This window comes from Phascolarctos cinereus, unplaced genomic scaffold (assembly GCF_003287225.1).
Source record: "Phascolarctos cinereus isolate Bilbo 61053 unplaced genomic scaffold, phaCin_HiC Scaffold_726;HRSCAF=1367, whole genome shotgun sequence".
NCBI classification, from domain to species: Eukaryota; Metazoa; Chordata; class Mammalia; order Diprotodontia; family Phascolarctidae; genus Phascolarctos; species Phascolarctos cinereus.
This window is the reverse complement of record NW_027556098.1, coordinates 43,784,333-43,797,867: the sequence shown is the minus strand read 5'-3', so window position 1 is coordinate 43,797,867 and position 13,535 is coordinate 43,784,333. Positions and strand designations below refer to the sequence as shown.

Below are 13,535 nucleotides of genomic sequence, written 5' to 3'. Positions count from 1 at the left end.
AGGACCACTTTCAGTGATGTTGTGGTACAGATCAGGAACAAGAATCGGCTCCTCCTAGATGTCTTGGATGTCTTTGGAAGCTCCTCCCCATTCTTAGATTCTATGATGAGTCAGCATGTTATAATAACAATTCCTTTCTTGATTTCCTTACAGATGCTAAGCTGTTTAGAACACATGTACCATGATCTTGGTCTAGTCAAAGATTTTAATATCAACCCTATCACGCTGAAGAGGTGGCTGGTAATTATGAAGCATATAATTTGTCCATTCATTGGAGTTACAAATGTTTTGATTCCCCAGATATTTCTCTGACAAAATGGGCTTTCTGAAAATGAAGTGTCCTCAGCAGTATTATGTTGTAAACTAGGTTCCTTGTTCAAAGATTTTTTTTAACTCTCTACCAAACTGGGATAGAATTTATAATAAGAATAGAAATTGCTGTGGATAGAGCTCTGGCCTTGCAGTCAGGAGGACCTGAGTTCAAAACTGGCCTCAGACACTTGGCACTTACTAGTTATGTGACCCTGCACAAGTCACTTAACCCCAATTGCCTCACCAAAAAGCCAAAAAAAAAAAAATGGCTGTAAGAGTGCTATATATTAGTGGAGGCAAAGGTAGCTCATCTAGATCAAGGGTGGGGAACTGGTGGTCTCGAGGCCACACGTGGCCCTATAGGCCCTCAAGTGAGGCCCTTTGACTGAATCCAAACTTCACAGAATGTATTGTTTGTTCTATGATGTCTTGAATATTCTGTGGTTTGGATTCAGTCAAAAGGCTCACTTAAAGACTTAGAGGGCCACAATGTGGCCTCCAGGCCTCCAGTTCCCCACCCCTGATCTAGTAAATCCAACTTGCAGAGTTATTTTTCTAATATGTCAGCCTGAAAAATTCAAGATCTGAGGAAAATGTTGGCATCCAGAAACACAAAGAAAGTCTTGGGACCATAGAAATGAGGCAGAAGTATAGGTGTGTGTGCACACGAGCGTGTGCACATACACGCACATGCAATGCTTCTGATTCTGAGTTGGTTAAAAATTGAGTTAACTTACAGCTTCCATTCAAGATTACCAGAGGCAATATGGTATAACAAACAGAGAGCTGGCTTTGGTGTCAAAAAGGCCTGAGTCCTACCTCTGACACACACTATAAAACCTTAGTAAAAAGGCAGCTAGGTGGAGCAGTAGAAAGAACATTGGCCCTGGAGTCAGGAGGACCTAAGTTCAAATGTGACCTCAGACACAAATACCATAATACGTCTAGCTGTGTGACTCTGGGCAAGTCACTTAACCCCAATTGCCTCACCAAAAAAAAAAAAAACCCTTAGTAAAAGTCCCTTACTTTCTCAGTTCCCCTCTTAAGACTACCGATTTCAAGCAGTTGCTGATTATCATTGGTAGAGTGAGTTTACTCACCAGGAATTCCCTTTCTCAATGAAATCACAGGTTCAGACAAAAAAAAAACATTAAAGTACAGCTGAACCAGCTACAAGAGATAGAGATGGATGGGACAACTCCTAAAGCCTATTTCTACTATGAATAAACAATATTCCTTTCATCTTAAACTCTTTATTTGATGAATTTAAAGAAAATGAGAATCAAATAAAACTATATAAAGTAAGATCAGTAAAGGGAGACAATGTGTTCTAATGGGCCTTGCCATAGGAGGTCCAAATTCTATTCCCTGTTTTATTGATAACTTAATACATGTCTCGTGTAAAGTAATTTCACTTTATGGGTCCCAATTTCCACATATGTCACAAAGGTAGTCTTGCCTGCTTCAAGTGAGATTTATCAGGTCATTTCAGTATCTTCAGAGATGTGCACCTAATATGAATAAATTGCATTATTATTATTATTATTGTTATTATTATCATTATTATTATTATTATTATTATAGAACAATAACTGGGAAGAAAAAGAAAGAAAGAGAACAACAAACCCTGAGGTTAGAGTTAGAAATGGCAAGGGAAGATGGAATCCTAACCAGTCTTCTTCAGTCTAGAAAGGCATAAGTGGCTAATAGTGCCAAAAATTCAGCTCATATTATATAGAACTTTTTTTTTTATTTTGGCAGCTCTGTATCCATGACAACTATAGAAACAACCCCTTTCATAACTTTCGACACTGCTTCTGTGTGACTCAGATGATGTACTGCATGATATCTCTCTGCTTTCTCCAGGTGGGTCCTTGTTCTGCCTCCTCTAGGACCATATATCCTGCTTCCTTTCGATCTTGGCACTCATCACAGCCTCACAATGCTGAGAAAGGAAGGAAAACAAAATCCAGATTCTTTCTGGGAAGTGTCTTTCCTTGGGCAGAAGAAAAGGGGAGCACTCTATTAGCAGCCCCTGGCTGACATGGACAGCTACCTCCAAATTTACCCCAACCTATATACCAAGAAATAACCAATCCGGCCTCAGAACAAATACTTGACACTAGCTGTGTGACCCTGGGCAAGTCACTTAACCCTGATTGCCAAAAATAAAAAATAAATAAAATAAAATAAAAGAAATTTAAAAAAAAGAAATAACTAAAATTAAGAGTTTCCAAGCCATTAACATTATGTTCTGTTATTTTCTTATCCTCCTAAATGTTCCTTCAAGTTGAATATCAGTAGACTAAACAAGACCCCCCCCCCCTTCTCTACTGTTCATATTTACCTTCCCTGCCCCATCACTCTCTCCATGCCTGGGCCCTGGAGAAAAGACGTAAATATCCACCTCACATCTCACAGCTTCCAGATTCTGTAGACCCTGGGCCCTGGTTCAAAGCCAGCACTAGGGACAAGCTCCCCCTATATACCCTCCTCCATCATACCACTTGTTTCCTTGCTTCCTTCAACCTTGCCACAGGGCCATCTTTAAAGCAGAACTCAGTCAGGACCTCAAACCAGGGCCAGCTGGCTTCCATGGCCTCCTGGAGATCTTCCATTCCTCCAAGAGCCCTTTCTCCATTACACACACACACACACACACACACACACACACACACCTTCCAGGGCTTTCTCCAATATAAGGTACCACACTGCCTCTGAATCTTTCCTACTGGATTATAGGTCACTTGGGGCCTCACTGCATTTAGTATAACCACATACTACAAGGTCCACCTCAAGGAAGGACCATAGTCTCATCACCTGCCTCCCCCAAGGCAGTACTTCTCTCTAAACAATTTTACTCTGGCTGGACAAACTTCTCAATAGTTAGCATATTCCACGTACCTTATAGTCTTCCCATCGCAGTAATTCAAAACCCTCAGCTGATGATGTACAAACACTATCTCCATCCCCAGCTGCCCCCTTGCTTACTCCCATTTACCTCAACCCTACTCATTAATATTCCACTTTTGATGTGATTGTCCTCTTTGTCCTCTGAAATACCTGCTCCAGAATGAACAAACTTCTTTTCATCTTAAAATTCTTCCTTTGTCATTCCTTCCATTTTCCCAATCTTAACTCTTTGGTGAATTAGCCCAACCCTACACAATCCTCTACTCTTAAATCCTTTGTTCCATTGTCCTATCCCAAACAATGCCTTGCTAAACCCTAACCCTGAATTATTTCCACCATCTAACTCTTTCTTTACTATTCACATCCTTCTGAACAAAGAAGACAGGGGTTTGACATCACTGAGATGGGGAAAGTAGGAGTGGAAGAGAGTGTGCTAATCAATAAGGAATGAGTGTAGAGACTGAGTAACAATGAAATCCTCTGGATGTAGGCAGGTGATTAGAAAGGTTCAAGGTCAAAGTTTTATGTCACAAACTGTCCAACATGCCATGCTGCTGTGAATTTGGGCAAGCCTGATGATTTTGTGGTCCTTTTTGGCTGTCTCCTTGACAGCAGGACCTAGATGAGTTGTGCCCTCTGGCTGGTCCAAAGGCCTAGTGCAAGAGTAGTTTGTCCCAGTCTGCAATCTCTGTAAGCCTAGCCAACAGGCAGGCAGTGGTTTGTCACTACCTGCAAACCTAGTGAAGGGAAGTTTGTCTCAGCCTCTCTTTACTAATTTCAAAAAGGGTCTGAAGATATCGTGAGGTTCACAAGACGAGGGTAAATTGGGAAGTACACCAAGTATTGCAGCTAGGTAGTATAGATAGAGCACCAGGCCTGGAGTCCGGAAGACTCGAGCTCAAATCTGTCCTCAGACACTTACTAGATATGTGACCCCAGGCAAGTCACTTCACCTCTAATTGCCTCAGTTTCCTTATCTGTAAAATGAAGATAATAACAGCACCTACCTCTCAGGGTTGTTCTGAGGATCAAATGAAATAATAATTGTAAAGTACTTGGCACATTGCAAGAATTATTTAAATATTATTCTTATCAGTATTACTTTCCATTAAGCATCAACTAATAGATAAAATTAGCTGTTAGGAAAAATATTTACTAACGTGGTATAGTAAAAACAATACTTACAAAACATCCCCACTCCACCTTCACCCCGACCCCCCACTCCTGCAGCCCCACCGTATCCCTGGTGCACATTCTCCTGAAAATACATACAGCATCCATGGAAAGAGCAGATATAAACTTGTATAATGATAGGAGGCACAAATAGAGCAAACACAAATGGCCAAAGTTACTCCCTCCTGTGGTACTTCCAGGTATCAAAGCTCTCTACTCGTATTTTCTTTGGGCTCACCTCTCATTGTTTAGGCCTACTTCTCTCGTAAGTCCAAAGGCAGATTTCTTATAGGTTGACCTTTGTCCCCATATTGCCCTTTCTGACTCAGAAATAAGTATCAATACTTCATAAATAGATTAACAGGTGTCAGAGTCTTGTTACTATATCAATACTTCATCATATGTGATTGTATCCCATGACTATATCAACTACATCAAATCTGCCTTCCTTGACCCAAACACAAAAATGAAACAGACTTCAACTGAAGACCTTCACACACACACACACACACACACACACACACATTGATGTCATTAGAAATTCCCCCTTTTCTTACACTGCTCATTTCATATCACTCAAATATCTTCCTCCCACCCCTACTATCTCTTCTTTTTTTCCAGTTTCAGATGAAAAGGTGATTCTTCTCCTTGTCAGAGTCAACCACAGTCAGTGGCTTCAATTATTTTGGTAAACTATGAGGCAAAGTCCCCAGCAGAGAGTGTTGTAGGAGGTAGAGGCTTAGGAAGCTTGAAGAGACATGGGAAGGGTTGAAACAGTTCTTGTGAGTACAATAGGGAATCAACTAAGGAGATGTGTACTGAGGGCATGCAATATGTATACATAATCAAAATTATAGAAGGTCTGGGGTCACTTCTCAACCTGCTACTTGACTTATTCCTATTTTCAATATTATCATCCTGAATTCTGGAGTGATCTAGGGGAATGTTTGGAACTTTATTAATTAATAAAATTGCAACCACTTTCTCATTAATGAATGTTACCTCTAGCCTCAATTCCAGTTCATAGATATTATTTATTACATAACTAAAGAAATCTCTTTTTCTAATAGTAGTTACTCATCCTTTCCAATATATACACATATATTAATCCCTTCATCACCTATGATTAAATTAACATGAATAAAAAACAACATTTGGTGGATGGGAAAAATCACAGCCAGAGTCACATCAACACTTACTGTAGTTACTCTGGACCTCACTTCTAGAAACACAGTTTGACAATTCAGTTTACATATTGATCAATGTCTCTCAAAATTGCCCTTCATACTATTCCTCACACTAAGAGTTTAATTCATTCTCTAAGGAAAGAGGTTAGTTATGACAGTCCTTTTTCTTTGTCCTTTTTTCAGCCAACACATAAAAGAGTCTTTCAGAATACACTGTAAACTGCCAGTTCTTCATAGACTTTTCTTCATATATATCAGTTAAGACAGTTTTCCCAAGAAATAAGTTTTACCTCACCTTCTTTCCATTTTCTCCACAGTTTATGTAATATATTCTATATCAAAGTTAAAACACACACTCTCTCTGACTCCATGGGATAAAGTACATCAAAACAATACAGTAAGATTACTCCCAACTGCCAGCACAAAACTGCCTTTTCTGTAGCATTCCATTTGTCTCTTAAAGATTCAATAACACTATGTATAGTCTCAGTGAGAGAGCTTAGTGAAACAAGTGTGATATATGAATAAATACAAAGAGTAAGCAAAGCAGTTTCAAGAGACAAGTCATCCTGATAACTATGGAGGCAGGGGAAGCAGCAAGAAAGACCTTATGCAAGAGACAGTACCTCTTAAGTATGCATTGAGAGAAGTTAGGAATTCTAAAATAATCAAGGTAAGAAAGGAACATGTTCCAGGTAGGTAGGACTGATCATTCACTGCCATCAAATATCAATGATGATTTTCTTCTGTAAAGTGAGTGTAAAAGACTGAATCACTATATTGCTATTGCACTTTTTTCTACTGCAGGAAAAGTTTTCTCAAATGGATATCTTAGTTCTAATGACTGCAGCTATCTGTCATGATCTGGATCACCCAGGATACAATAATACGTATGTTCACAATTTTTTGCTATCTTTATTTTAAAGGATAAACTGGCAAGCAAAACAGAAGTGATTCATTGTATTAAACAAGCATCTGATATTCATAACAATTTAAAGTTGTAGCTGCAAAATAAGACTTTCTCTTTTTTTTTAACTTAACATAGACTTTTAATGAGAGAGCTCATGTCTCTTCCAAAGCATCTTCTCATTTCCAGATTGGGAGGTTTGAAAAAATAGAAGCTGTATTTTCTCTAAGAGGAAGTAAAGGTATTTTGGTGATGTCATGATTTCATTTATGAGGATGCTCCCTTCTAGCCTTTTCATTTTGTCCAATGTTTATATCAAAATTTCTATCTTTTCTTTGCACATTCATACTCAGCAACATCAGCTCAAATATGAATATGAAGCAGTATGACACAATGAAAACATCACTGTTTTTAAACTCAGAGGACCTAGGTTCAAATTTCCACCTCTGATAACCTGTGTGAATTTAAGTAAATCACTAATTTTCTCTATTTCCTCTCATGCCTCTGAGTTCTATTTTTAATTTAATTTTTCATGCAAATAAAGAAATTGAGGGCATTATGCTAAATAACTTTTAAAGTCCCTTTAAGGTATATGATCCTATGAAATGGGGGAAAAAAATTAAAAATTGACTTGAAAGTGTATTCTGGTTTTATTTATTAAATAATTGCTTTTTTAATATGTTGAAAATATTAGTATTTTTATAAGACCTTGGAATGGAATATATTTTTCTCAAAACTCAGTATCAAAAATCTATGACCAATTCCTATCTATAAATTTATATATCTCATGCATATATTTGTACGTGTGGAAGATGGGAGACGTAGAAATATTGTAAAAACTAGAGCAAGTTTATAAATATATAATAAGGCATAAAGTAATGAGATTGGTTCCAGAAACCATTCATAACCATAGGCTTCTTTACTTTTTGGTCATATTTGACACATACAATTTCTCTCCTATTTTTTCCCCTATTAGATTTTAAGCTCTTCAAGCGAAACTATATAGTTTTCATCTTTATATTCTCATTGCCTAGTACAGTGCTTTGCATGTAGTAGGTGCTAAAAAAAAGTTTGCTAAATGAAATTTAATTGAATGTGCAGAAAATTCTACTCCAAAGAAAGTAATTACAAGGCTTAAGTGTTTTATATGTTGAAATTCTCACCTTGTATGTCAAATGTAGTACAAAATACAATTGATTTAGGAAATAGAGGCCTGGGATTGAGTTATATCTCTCCCAGGCAACACTCTTGACCTTCTCTGAGTCCTAATATCCTCATTTCTAAAATGGGAATAGTAAAATAGGGAAACTACTTACTTATATTGTTTTATGGGTAAAATAAGATTAAATAATATGTATACATAATATTATTAAGCCAGCAGTAGATTTTTGTTATCACAAGATATATAACACACTGCTGTGTAGGACACATTTGTGTAAACTGTATGTGGTACTTAGATTTCTCTCTCTCTGCTTGATACCAGTTACCAGATTAATGCACGCACAGAACTTGCAATACGTTACAATGACATTTCACCTCTGGAGAACCATCACTGTGCAGTGGCTTTCCAGATCATTTCCCAGCCTGAATGCAATATTTTCTCCAATATAACAACAGAAGATTTCAAAAAGATAAGGCAGGTTTGTAAATGGGGACCCAATAGCTACAGTATCTAGGCTGTGGGAGCAAGGGACACTTTTCCATTACATTTTCTCCTACTTTTTTTTTGGTTAATTTTCAAAACTTTATTATTGTTTCTTTTTCAAATGTAATTTAATATTTTGTTTTCCTCCAATTATATGTAAAATCAATTTTTAATATTAGAGGTTTTTTTTAATTTTTGAGTTCAAATTCTCTCCCCCAACTCCCAGTTGCCTCCCATTCTCATTGAGAAGACAAGCAATTTGATATAGGTTATACATGTGTAGTCATGCAAAACATATTTCCATGTTAGTCATGTTGTAAAAGAAAACAACCAAAAAAAAACCTAAGAAAAATAAAGAAAGTAAAGAGAAAGTATGCTTTGATCTACATTCAGATGCCATCAGTTCTTTGTCACAAGATGGATAGCATTTTTTGTCATAAGTCCATTAGAATTGTCTTGGAACACTGTGTTGGTGATAATAGTTGTCATTCATAGTTTATCATCATACAATATTGCTGTTACTGTATGCAATGTTCTCCTAGTTCTGCTCAATTCACTTTGTATCAGTTCATGTAAGGCTGTCCAGGTTTTTCTGAGGGCATCATGCTTACAGCACAATAATATTCCATCACAATCACATATCACAGTTTGTTCAGTTATTCCCCAATTGATGAGCATTCCTTCAATTTCCAATTCTTTGCCACCACAAAAACATTTTTGTACATAGAGGTCCTTTTCCTTTTTGTTTTTTATCTCTTTGGGATATAGACCTATGAGTAGTATTGCTTGGTCAAAGGGTATGCATGGTTTTGTAGTCCTTTGGGCATAGTTCCAAATTGCTCCTCAGATGGTTGAGTCAATATACAATTTCACTAACAGTGCATTAGTGTCTCAATCTTCCCATTTTCCCATTTCCCTGAAACATCTGTCATTTTCCTTTTCTATTATATTAGCCAAGCTGATAGGAGTAGGGTATAGCTCAGAGTTGTTTTAATTTGCATTTCTCTAATCAATAGTGATTTACAGCATTTTTTCATATAACAGTAGATAGCTTTGATTACTTTGTCTGAAAACTGCCTATTCATATCCTTTGATCATTTACAACTGAGGAATGGCTATTATTTCTATATATTTGACTCAGTTCTCTATATATTTGAGAAACAAGGTCTTTATCAGAGAAATCATAAATTTTTAATGATTATTATGTACTCCCCTCATCCTATTTCCCCCCATTTATCCTACTATCTTCTCTTTCACCCTGTCCATTCTCAAAAGTATTTTGCTTCTGGCTTTTACCTCCCCCAATCTCCTCCCCCTTCTCTTATCCCTTCCACCTCCTACTTTCCTGTAGGATAAGATAGATTTTTATGCCCAACTGAGTGTGTATGTTATTCCCTCTTTGAGCCAATTCCAATGAGAGTAAGGTTCAGATACTCTCTGCTACCTCTCCTGTATTTCTCTCCACTGTGACAGCTCTTTCTAGCCTCTTTTATGTGAGATAATTTGCCCCATTCTACCTCTCCCTTTCCCCTTCTCCCAGTACATTCCTCTTCCTCATCCCTTAATTTTGTTTTGGTTTTTTAAGATAATAGTCCTATCATATTCAACTAACACCTGTGCCTTCTATGTATACTCCTTCTAACTTCCCTAATAATGACAAAGTTATTAGGAGTTACAAATATCATTTTCCCACATAAGAATGTAAACATTTTAACTTTATTGAATCCCTTATGATTTCTCTTTCCTGTTTACATTTTTATGCTTCTCTAGAGTCTTGTATTTGAAAGTCAAATTTTCTATTCAGCTCTGGTCTTTTCATCAGGAATGCTTGAAAGTCCTCTATTTCTGTGAACACCCATTTTCCCCCCTGAAGGATTATACTCAGTTTTGCTGGGTAGGTGATTCTTGGTTGTGATCCTGGGTCCTTTGCCATCCAGAATATCATATTCTAAGTCCTCCAATTCTTTAATGTAGAAACTGCTTAATCTTGTATTATCCTGACTGTGGCTCTAATATATGAAATGTTTCTTTCTGGCTACTTCCAATATTTTCTCCTTGACCTGGGAGCTCTGGTATTTGGCTATACTATTGCTGAGAGTTTTCATTTCGGGATCTCTTTCAGCAGGTGATTAGCGGATTTTTTAAATTTCTATTTTACCCTTGGTTCTAGAATATCAGGGCAGTTTTCCTTGATCATTTCTTGAAAAGTGGTGTCTAGGCTCTTTTTTTTTTTCATCATGGCTTTCACAAATAAGTGAAGAGAGCAGAACCAGGAGAACATTGTACACAGTAACAGCAACATTGTGCAATGACTAACTTTGATAGACGTAACTATTCTCAGCAATGCAAGAATATAAGACAACTCCAAAAGATCCATGATTGAAAATGCTATCCATATCCAGCTCTATGGAGTCTGAATGCAGATTGAAGCACACTATTGTCTTTCTTTCTTTCTTTCTTTCTTTCTTTCTTTCTTTCTTCTTTCTTTCTTTCTTTCTTTCTTTCTTTCTTTCTTTCTCTTTCTTCTTTCTTGTGGTTTCTCCCATTGGTTCTAATTCTTTCTTACAATATGACTAATGTAGGAATATGTTTAACATGAATGCATACGTAAAGCTTATATGAGATTTCATGCTGTCTTGGGGAGTAGGGAGAGGAAGGAGAAGGAGAAAATTTGGAACTCAAAATCTTATGGAAGTGATGTTGAAAATGAAAAATAAATAAACAAATTTTTAAAAATACTATCTTGGTTCTAGTCCATCTTCTGGCTAGCTGTGTGACCAAGAATAAATCTTTTAAGTGTTCAGTGCCCAGTCAACTCTATAAATTATATAAGAGTTTCCAATCTGCATTACTGGAGGGAATTTTTAAATAGGGAGTATACCATTCTGATGAATTCACATTGTCTAGCTCAAAAAAGCATTCCAGTTTACATCTAGGAAACAATATAATCCCAGAGAAAATGTAATGGGCATATATGTGTGATAGATAGAGAGAGAGAGAGAGACTATTTTATTCATGCATTGTCATTTCAATTATTTAGGAGATAATTACATTAATCCTGGCCACTGACATGGCAAGACATGCAGAAATTTTGGATTCTTTTAAGGAGAAAATGGAAAATTTTGATTACACAAATGCGGAACATATGATTTATGTAAGTAGGCTTCTAATACTTCATTCTTCCAGTGACCAGAATCCAACAAGGTCTTTTGTTTATATTATCATACTTCCATGTAGAATTCATATTCTTCCAAAGTCATAGCTCACCTTGTAAGCTTGTAAGTCTTTAGTAGCTATCAGAATTTTGCTCATTGGCAATTCTATGAAAGGCCATTTGTGCCCAAATATGGCAGAATCCATAGCAAGTATACACTGAGGACTGAAGAATTACCCAAATAATTCAAGTGTCCTGGTTTTAATGGATGATGATACACCTGCCTCCCAAGAAAACTACCAAGAGGACGATATTGTGAAACTTGTTTTTGAAAGATTATTTTACTTCTAGCAAATAATGCTGACTTACAAAGTCCAAGTTGATTTTGAGGACATTGAAGTCTTCCCATTACTGAATAGCCTTGAAATATAATGCATCCTTCAGTCTCTATTATGTGATCAGCTTTGTATGAGAGAAATGGAAAAAATGAATTAATTTTGGTCTGCATTCCTGTGAATGTAATGAACTCTGCTATCTGGCATTTTATTAGATTGAACTTTATTTAAAACAGGCAAATTTGCACATCCATGATAAAGTGAAAAAGATCACTCTCCAGCATTGCAAGATCTTCAAGTGTATCATCAGAAAAAGATTAATTTATGTTCCTAACCCTTTTGGTTTGAAATGGGCTGTGTGCTATAGTTCAAAGAGACTAGGAATCAGAAATAACTAAGTTCAAGTCCTGGTTCTGCCATTAATATTAGCTGCATGATTTTGTGTAAGTCAATTAATTTCTCTGACCCTTAGCTTGCCAATCTATAAAATGGAGATCATAATATGGATGGATATATCTAGTCATAGGATTACTGTGAAGATCAAATGAGGCATAGGAGAAGAGAGTCAAACCCCTCAGGGTAGCCTTATAAAGGCACATGTAATAATAGGCTTGCTCTGAGAATGTGACCAGATACTCAATACAACTAAGCAATCTTTTAAACATAAATGTTCATTTGGTGATGCTATTTGATTGTGAATCTTGAACTTCCATGGTCTCCAAGGAATCTAAGCTACTGGACTATCACAATCTTCAAGGGATCTAAGTTGCAGGTGATATAAAAGACATGGAGAAATCCATGGTGGATACAGACTGCAGTATTTATTTAATAATAACCCATTTGTGAGGAGTAATGTAAAGGATATTCAAAGGAAACTGATGATTTAGAAAAGGTGTGCTGATCCTTGCTATGTTTCTTGCAAGGAATAACAACTGGACAGACTGTTTTCCACTAGTACCTATGAAATAAAAATATCCAGAGATGACCTTCAACATGTTGGGTAGATTCTTTATGGAGGATATATGGAAGAATATTAAAGAGAATCACAGAAGATAAGAAGCCACTGATGGGTTGTGATCTACACTGACAGAGGGAGAGCCCACATTGATAAGATTTTTAGATTCATTGAAGTATTTTAGTGGACTTATAAATGATGAAACTAAGGATGAGTGGTTGTGTCTTACCTAAAGGCACACAACTAACTGTCAGGAATCAAAACAAAGGCTCTCTTGACTCTAAGTGCAGTGTTATTTCCACTAAGCCATAGCATTGGTATAAGAAACTCTCAGGTAAGAAAACTCTATACAACAATACAGGTCAGTACTTTCTATGAAATTTAGAGGCTTTAATGAGTTGCCTAGATCATTGAGAGATTAAGTGACTCTCTCAGGGTCATGAAGGAAAAGTCTATGGGAATATATGCCAATTACCTGGAAATGTCAGAAAGACTTGTAAATCCATATGTCTATGGACATTTATCATAACTCTTTGATAATAAAGTATCTTCTTTCAGTTAAAGATGATACTGATAAAATGTTGTGATATATCCAATGAAGTCCGGCCAATGGAAGTAGCAGAACCCTGGGTTGACTGTTTATTAGAAGAATACTTTATGCAGGTAAGAATGTTACAAAGTTAAACTTCATGTTATGCCATTTCATAATGTTTAACAACGGTCAGTATTGGAAGATATGTGTCAAGATGGAATAAAACATTAAGTACCTCCACAGATGAAAAGAAGCAAATTTGATAAAGCTAGAGGAGATTGTCACTAGCCTATATTTGAAATGAAATTGTCTACAATTTTTGAAATCAAAGACAATGACAACCCACAAATGCTAATATAGTTGGATCACAATCTACTACCATTGAATGTCCTGATGTAACAGATCTGATCTAACTGGTCAAA

General features: G+C 36.5%; 1 protein-coding gene across 6 annotated transcripts in view; it reads left to right on the top strand.

Moving 5' to 3' along the window:
- The window catches only part of PDE9A (phosphodiesterase 9A), a 166,278-nt gene that overhangs the window by 135,128 nt on the left and 17,615 nt on the right, over positions 1-13,535 (top strand). For 5 of the 6 annotated variants that reach the window (XM_078146504.1, XM_020973893.2, XM_020973896.2 and 2 more), the window contains 6 exons: positions 154-240; positions 2,074-2,178; positions 6,393-6,475; positions 7,976-8,132; positions 11,178-11,291; positions 13,140-13,244. In XM_078146504.1, coding sequence (XP_078002630.1) covers positions 154-240; positions 2,074-2,178; positions 6,393-6,475; positions 7,976-8,132; positions 11,178-11,291; positions 13,140-13,244 — 651 coding nt within the window. The remainder of the gene's footprint in view (positions 1-153; positions 241-2,073; positions 2,179-6,392; positions 6,476-7,975; positions 8,133-11,177; positions 11,292-13,139; positions 13,245-13,535) is intronic. The other variant, XM_078146506.1, reaches the window with a different exon arrangement.